The sequence below is a fragment of the Alexandromys fortis genome, unplaced genomic scaffold, assembly GCF_014885135.2.
Source record: "Alexandromys fortis isolate MF-2015 unplaced genomic scaffold, M_Fortis_MF-2015_v1.1 scaffold_111, whole genome shotgun sequence".
NCBI classification, from domain to species: Eukaryota; Metazoa; Chordata; class Mammalia; order Rodentia; family Cricetidae; genus Alexandromys; species Alexandromys fortis.
The window spans coordinates 1391100-1399265 of NW_026067996.1; the positions used below are offsets into that span (position 1 = coordinate 1391100).

General features: G+C 44.1%; 1 protein-coding gene across 1 annotated transcript; it reads left to right on the forward strand.

Moving 5' to 3' along the window:
• Nucleotides 1–62: 62 nt before the first annotated feature.
• On the forward strand, nt 63–8117 carry Lsm3 (LSM3 homolog, U6 small nuclear RNA and mRNA degradation associated). The gene is made up of 4 exons (XM_050160260.1): nt 63–177; nt 2553–2663; nt 5390–5485; nt 7444–8117. Exons 1-4 carry the CDS (start codon nt 157–159, stop codon nt 7486–7488), a joined length of 273 nt encoding a protein of 90 aa, XP_050016217.1. The 5' UTR covers nt 63–156; the 3' UTR covers nt 7489–8117.
• The last annotated feature ends 49 nt before the right edge of the window (nt 8118–8166 follow it).

Sequence of the window (8166 nt, forward strand, 5' to 3'; positions counted from 1 at the left end):
GGGTTGGGCCACGCCCTCCAAAGAAGCTCCGCCCCCATGTAAACTACAGGGGCGCAAAGGGACAAAAATAATACACGTCTACTTCCAGTGAGTGGAAGCCTTGCGTTTCTGAGCGCCTGATCTCGCGAGAGGTGGAAAGGGCGCAGCGTTTGAAACATGGCGGACGACGTAGATCAGGTAAGTTTCTTGAGGCGCTCGTGGAGGAAGCGCTTACGCTTCCCGGCTCGGTTTACTTTTTCCACGCTCACCGACAAGTGGACCGTTGCTTCACCCCCCCCCCCGAGTAACCACGGCCTTCCTTAGCCGCTCCTTTTCCTTAAACTTTGAAGGCCCAGAGCTTTTTCAACCCGCCTATCTGCCCATCGCGCTCGTCGGCGGCTTGTATCTGTAAAATGCAGACGGCTCTCGATGCCCAACAGAAAGCGTGATGTAGTGGTGAACACCAGCTTAGTAATTGCACAGGCAGTGGAGTGTGTTATGAGGGAGGCCAGATAAAAGGTGCATTTAGTTTACGAGATAGAGAAACAGGTAGAGATGTAATATGAAGAAAACAAGCCAAAATCGGGGACACAGGACAACGGACAGGCCTACAGGCCTCTTCACCTACTCTCTCCTACTCCTTAGGTGTCTACGGAGTTCCCCGACCACAGAAATGACTTGCGCTCCTACGCACGAACACACCCCACACTCCCCCCACCCCTACTGTTTCTCTTCACAGCATGTTATTTTAAACGTATATTTCTTTACTTAATGTGATTCTTCCACAACTAGAATGTAAGTTCTTTAATAGGGATGGGGGCGTGTGTGCTGGAGAGATGGTTTAGGGGTTAAGAACACTTGTTGACCCTGGTTGGGTACCAGCACCCCCGATGCATCTTAACTCCAGTTGCTGGGGATCTGGCCTCTGCTACAAAGCAGTGTGTGCATGTGGCACACATACATACAGGCAAAAATCTCACGTAAGAGATAAAAATGAAGCTTTACAAAGGGGGTTTTCTATCTTTATTTTTTCCTTAGGTTTAGAACAGTGCTGGGAGCACTCAGCGGGTCTTTGTTGAGGGAATTAACCCAATGTTGAGGGGAAGCTTCTTTGAAAAGGCAGTATTGAAAGCTGCAGGGTGAAAATGATTGGCAGTGGGCATTCTAGACTGGGGAGGGCTGTCGTGGGGATGCTTTCATCGGTTTACTTGTATTTATGTGCCTTTCTCCATATTAGAATGAGTTTCACTGAGGGGGCTGTGACTTGTGTATCGTTGTAAACCAGTGGTTGGCTGTCTTTGGTTCTTAACAAAAGCCTGCTGAACTAAGGGGAAAGGGGGGAGGAAAGAAAGTACCACTTAAGGTCTAGGGTGCGTGTGTAGGGGAGGTGGGGGTTGCTTATTTCCTATCATCCAGCCTCTTATAGCTACACAGTCCGCCATCTTCAGTCAGCTCTCAAGGGCCCAGGTACTCACTGGTGAAGCTTATTGAATAGCTTTAGTAACTCTTAATGGCTGGAACCATCTTTTCCACGTAGCTGACTCCCAAGTCATCCGGGTTCTAACCTTTGAAAATTGTCCCAGCCCTTCTTGAAGAGTAATTCTGAGCTATTATTCCTTTAAAATGACTGACCACGAAAAATAGCATTCTTAAATCTTGAAACAAGCAAGCGATTATGTTAAGTATAAGAATTGCAGGTGCTGGAGCGGTACTGGTGAGACAGCAGGTAACAGCGCTTGCGGTTTACTAGCCTGACAAACTGAGTTCAGTCTCTGGAACCCACAGAGGAGGGCTAGAACTTTAGACTTGAATGCCATAACACAAAAATCCAGAAGGGATTCACACCTGTAATCCCAACATTTGGGAGGATGAGACAGGAGACTTGCTGCACATCAAAGGCTGTCATGGGGCATCATGTCTCTTTTTTAAAAAGTAATGAAGGTTGTCATTAATAAGTATTTCTTTTTACATAAGGCCTTTAAGTCCTCTGAGGGAAAGATGTGGCCTCCCCAGTTTGCAAATGAGGAGTCTGAAACAAGATATAACATGATTTTTAATCCCTGTTCAGAAGAGCCAGATCAGAGCCTGGAGTTGAACACAGGCTGCCTCTGTACTATACTACTTGCTAGATAGGTTCATCTTGTCACCCTGTTGGCGCTCTAAACTCAACCTGCACTGTGTTGGCTCCAAACTCTGTCAGATCTTTTTATTAGTGTGTGAATAGGTATTGCAGGTTCGTCTTTCAGTGATTAAATTAATAAAAGATAAAACTAAGGTCCTTAAGTGGGACTCTAATACTTTGGATTTTGAGGAAGTTCAGTCATGATCATTTTTCTGTTAACTCCTTCCCACATAGTACTTTGACCCTTTTTTACATAACATTGAGGCACCATTCTAAGCATCCATATGCCATTTAAACCTGATGGTAGTATTGGAGACATTGTTTTCTGCATTAGCAAATTAGTCTAAAGCATAGACGGGCTAAGTGACTTGACTTTGGTTACCCTGCTCCCAGTGATTGAAACCCCACACTGCCTCTGGTCGTCCATTGCTAAGCCCTCTTCTTCCATCAGCAACAGACCACCAATACTGTAGAGGAGCCCCTGGATCTCATCAGGCTCAGTTTGGATGAGCGAATTTATGTGAAGATGAGAAACGACAGAGAGCTTCGAGGCAGATTACATGTAAGTCTGTTAAATTATCTCAAAACCAGATGTTTCCCTGTCGTTCCTTCCTACCTCCTTACAGATTTAAGAACTGCAGCACATGCGTACTGTTTTGAATAATGCAGTTTCTTTTGGGAGTTGGAAAATCTTGACAATATGAATATCCTTCATTCATTTTTAAAGTATGTTTCCCTTAGCCAGAATGTTATGAGGGAATACGTGCATGAGTGTGTGCATGTGTACACGTGCTTATAGAGACCAGAACTGGGCATCAGATCCCCTGGAGCTGGAGTTACAGATATGATATGGGTGATATGGATCCTTTGCAAGAATAGCCAATGCTCTTAACATGAGCATCTCTCCAACCCTATAGAACACTTTATCTCCTTCAATTTTTTTCTTCTAACTTATGAATAAACTTATTTGTCCCTTTTGTTTTAGACAAGGTCTTGCATGCAGCCCAACTAGCTTTAAACCTCCTGTGTCCATCTCCTTAGAGCTAGGATTAAAGACATTCTTGGCTTTGTTCTCTGTTCTTAAAGGTTATTGGACAGGGTGGTTTTTTTTTTTGTTTTGGTTCGGTTTTTTTTTTTTTTTTTTAGTTATTGACATCTAAAACCATTTTGTTATGAAAAAAAATTTTAACAGATTAGAGATACAGTAAGAGTGCTTGCCTAGCATGGGGCAAAGCCCCTAGCACTACAAAAGGTGTTAAACAGCATAGAAATCTGTAGAATTAAAAGTGAAATCCTGGCTGGGCGGTGGTGGTGCACGTCTTTAATCCCAGCACTTGGGAGGCAGAGGCAGGCGGATCTCTGAATTTGAGACCAGCCTGGTCTACAAGAGCTAGTTCCAGAACAGACTCCAAAACCACAGAGAAACCCTGTCTCGAAAAACCAAAAAAAAAAAAAAAAAAAGTGAAATCCTATTCGCTTTAAATGACCACTATCCAAAGTTCATTACATAGTCTTCTCTGCGTGTGTATATACTGTTTGTGTTTAAAGAGGGGTCTAGTAAGGTATGTGGCATATACCCATAATTCTAGTACTTAGATGACTGAGACAAGATCATTTGTTTGAGGCCAATATAGACTACATAGTGAAAACCTGTCTAGAAAGGCTTTATATACATATTTTTAACGCCTTCTCCACATGATTTTTTTTTTTTTTTTTGGTGGAATGATTACACAGCTGCTGACTGCACAGGATTCTACGTAAGCAGCAGTCACATTTTTCTTTTATTCCCCAGCTATAAAACTTTATTAGGCACTTTCGTATATTATTGCTTGTGCACACTTATGATTTCTGTGGAATTGGTCCTGTTAAGTGACATCATTGTGAATCTATTTTGTCTCAACTTGTTAGTTTCCTCAGGGCTATTGGTTTACAGCACAGAATTGAACAAGCCTTCTTAAACCAGGCTTAGAAATAACCCTGTGCTGCCAGTGACAGAGCCACTAGGCAGTTGCCCTTCATCCTCACTCTCAGAAACTGTGATAATTCCTTCCCTGGAACCTGAGGACAAAGAACCTCGGGCTGGGAAGGAAATCGGGTCACTAATCTACAAGCTTCCTTCAGAAGCAGTGGTGTCCATGAGATGAGAAAAGTGGAATGGAGCTAAAATACATGGGTCTTTGGCACATGGAATGACACCCCAGGCCAGACCAGTCACCTTTAACTTGGAGGCATCTTGAGCTCTTTCTTCTGTACTAAATGGCCCACCTTTCTGTTTGCTTCCTGCTCTCAGCTGAACATCTTGCTCATTTGTGGAGCTGTCAAGCAGTTCCTTCCCAACATGGCTTTTAGGCTATTTTTACCTTGGTATGGGCAGGCAAACCACTTAGCACTTCCTTAGAAGAACATGTAAGTAGGTTCTGAACAGGCCCCAGGAGGTCTGCCATTTAGTAAAAGGAATGAACTTGGGAGTTTGCACTGAATACTGTGCTCCCAGTTCTTTCTGGATGAGCCAACTAAGCCCAAAGTACATTGAGATCTGGACAGGTTATAAATGGGCAAAGTAGAGGTGGGAGAGATGGTCGCTGTGTAAAGTGTAAGGCCTGGAATTCAGATCCTCAGCACCTGTGGAAACACCAGGTGGGTATGGTGGCTTACCTGTAACCCCAGCCTCTGGAGGCAAAGATAGGATCCCTGAGCAAGCTGGCTAGCTAGTTTGTCAGCAAGCTCTGTGTTCAAGTGAAAGACACGACCTGGGTACATAAGGTGGAGAGCAACTTAGGAAGACATTCAGTGGCAGCCTCTGGCGTCCACACACATGAGAACATGCACATACACATGTACACTACACTCAAGCGTGTCCACAAAAATAGGCCAATTTTTGCTCTACCTGTATCATTTTTGTGAGGGTCACTGACATTGTCCTTGCTGGAGAACTACAGTGCCCTCACATGTTGACGAACTTTATGTTGCTTTCTATCCTTGAAGGAAGTCTGGCAAACAAAGAATTTGCCATTTTCATAATAAACTGTTGTGAATGGTAAGACTTCCTTGGTTAACAAGTACTGTAAGTACTTAAGAAGTAATTTCAAGTTATTTTGAGTGGATTCATTTTTGATGATAAGCAGTATTGTTGCTGGGAATGGCTTGTGATGACATGACAAACTAGCAGAGAGAGACTGTTATTTGCATGTAGAAGTTTTGGGTATAAGTATTAAACATGTTGCTTATAATCCACCTGCATCTTTTGAGTCCTGTTCCTTTTTCTCAAATCTCACCCTCCCACTTCAGGCTTATGATCAACATTTAAATATGATCCTGGGAGATGTGGAAGAAACTGTGACAACAATAGAGATTGATGAAGAGACGTATGAGGAGATATATAAAGTAAGTCCTGCAGGTCTTCTCTTGACAGTGTCAGCTCATCGTGCAGAACTTAACACATATTTATGTGTTAACACCTACTTAGGGACTGTTGATAGAGTATAGTAAGTAAAGCAAGGGTTTTAGAGTCACACAACCTTTTTTTAACACTGATCTTAAAGACAGCTTTATTGCCAAAGCCCTTTCCTACATGGGTGGCAGCTCACAAGCTGCTGCATAACTTACAGGCAGCTCAATGGGTTAGAGAGTGTCCTTTCCAGTCAACTGAGTTGGTCTGAGCCTTGCTCAGAGTACTGGGATTAAAAGCTTATGCCACCACCCCCGCCAGACCACAAATAAAATTGCTTCTTTTCTTTTCTTTTTTAAAATTTGTTTTATGATGCTGGATTGTGGTGGTGGTACTGGCACACTGTTAATCCAAGCAATCAAGAAGGAAAGGCAGGCAGATCTCTGCGAATTTGAGGACAGCCTGGTCTACAGAGCAAGTTCTAGGACAGCCAGGGCTACAAAGAGAAACCCTGTCTCGGAAAAAAGAAAAAAAAAAGGTTTTTTTGTTTTTGTTTTTTTTTTTTGGTATATATGTCTGTGTAGTACATGCATGCCTGGTCTCTGAGGAGGCCAGAAGAGGGCATCAGATCCCTTGGAACTGTTCGTACAGTTGTGAGCCACCGTGTGAGTGCTGGGTATTGAGCCTGGGTTATCTCTGGAAGAGCAGCCACTCTCTAAACTACTGAGCCATCTCTTCGTCCCCCTACAATAGTTGTTATAATGTGTTGTGTGTGTTTCTGCTACAGACACAGGCAAGACAGTCTGCAGTCCATTTCATGCAGCAGTGTGGAGAACAGTGCCTTGCTGTCTTGTATGTTCTCATTACCTTTTTTTTTTTTTTTTTTTTTTTTTTTTTTTTTTTTTTTTTTTAGTTTTTTCGAGACAGGGTTTCTCTGTAGCTTTGGAGCCTGTCCTGGCACTAGCTCTTGTAGACCAGGCTGGCCTCGAACTCACAGAGATCCGCCTGCCTCTGCCTCCCGAGTGCTGGGATTAAAGGCGTGCACCACCACCACTGCCCGGCTTCTCATTACCTTTGAAATGGGAAACCAAACAACAGCCTCCCCTTGGACCATTGTTTTGCCCTCTCTCAGTTGACATAACTAGTGAATAACAACATTCCCAAAACAGGAAGGACTGTGGACCGCTGGGAGTCCCTGAGGTTTTTCCCACAGCATGCATCATTAACTCCTAAGTGACTGGATTGATACCAGCTTGCCAATAGGAAGGCAAAAAGAGTTAGCCCTGTTCTCGCTCCACCGCAGAGTATTGCTTTTCTGATTGGTAAAGCTCTGTTATTTACCTCTAGCCCACATTCCCTGCTCTCCATCGTGTTTACCGCCTTCTCTCACCAAACAGCCCACAGTGTGGCACACTGCCTGGCTTCTTGTGGTGATGCTGTGCTCTTTGGAGCAGAACCTTCTTGCTCCTCATCATGAAGCACCAGTTCTCACGTAATTACAGACCTGCTGGAAATTGAGGAGACAGCATCTCTGTCAGACCACTCTGATTAACCCTCACCTGGGCTTCAGAAGGCTGCATGGTCTTTGCCTGAGGACAAGGTATTTTTACCAGGCTTTGTCCGTCTTTTTTCTTTTTTTTTTTTTCTTTTTGGTTGGGCTTAAAAGCACCTGGCATAGTTGTTTTTGTCTGCCTGATAACTAGCCAGTTCTTGCCTGGTCTCATCCTTGTACTTTCCTGCTGAGTGCATCTGTTACACCGTGGCACTTATTAACACATGGCTTTTTCCAGCCTTTGTCCCCAGAGTCTGCAGGTTTGGGAGGCCTTTTGGCTGCTCCTAAGTTCTGCCTAACATTTTGCCAGGCAAAATGATGACTCCAGGTTGTGCCGTGTTTGTTGACTGCCCAAAGCGTGATCACTAAGCCTTGATGGTTGTGTTCCGTTTGTGCTCACAGGAATGCATAGAAGCAGGTGTGATGGCAGGGCACACTGGAGTCTGAGTCCCTGCCTACAGGTCAACACAGCGGCATTCTTTCAGGTACTAACTTGGGGACATCGACTTCTGCCTTCCTGTTCTTGAGATCTCAGACTACCCATTGGCATTCAGAGGAAGTTACCCTTGAAGCCCAGGCTAAAATCCAGTTGTAGCTGAGGATGTAACTCAGTAAAGCGTTTACTTAGAATGTTCAAGAGTAGCTGGCAGTGGTGGCGCACGCCTTTAATCCCAGCACCCCAGAAGCAGAGGCAAGTGGATCTCTGTGAGTTTTAGGCCAGCCTGGTCTTCAGGCTGTTCCAGGACAGCCAGAGCTACACAGAGAGACCCTGTCTTGAAAAACAACAACAACAAAATATGAACAAGAGTTCAATCCCCAGCACCCACTCCCCCTAAATCAACCCAGAATCGGATAAAGTGGCATACTCCTATAGTCACAGCATCTGGACTGGAGAGATGGCTCAGAGGCCAGGAGCACTTGCTTCTTCACAGTCTCTCTCCATAACAAAGGCTGTCTTGGAAATGGACCATGAAACCAAGTTGGACTTGAACTTGAACCATTGGTGACCTATGATTCACCCTAACCCTTCTCCATCCTGGTATTACAGTCTTGAGCCACAATGTCTGACTTGTTTTTATTTTACATTTATTTATCTATTTCCTAAGTTTTAAAAAAGATTTATTT

Excerpts from the sequence above, each read along its gene's own strand:
- Lsm3 (XM_050160260.1), top strand. The coding sequence starts at position 157 with ATGGCGGACGACGTAGATCAG. Across the intron at positions 178-2,552 it reads TGGCGGACGACGTAGATCAG|CAACAGACCACCAATACTGT; the intron begins GTAAGTTTCTTG and ends TTCTTCCATCAG. Across the intron at positions 5,486-7,443 it reads CGTATGAGGAGATATATAAA|GAATGCATAGAAGCAGGTGT; the intron begins GTAAGTCCTGCA and ends TTGTGCTCACAG.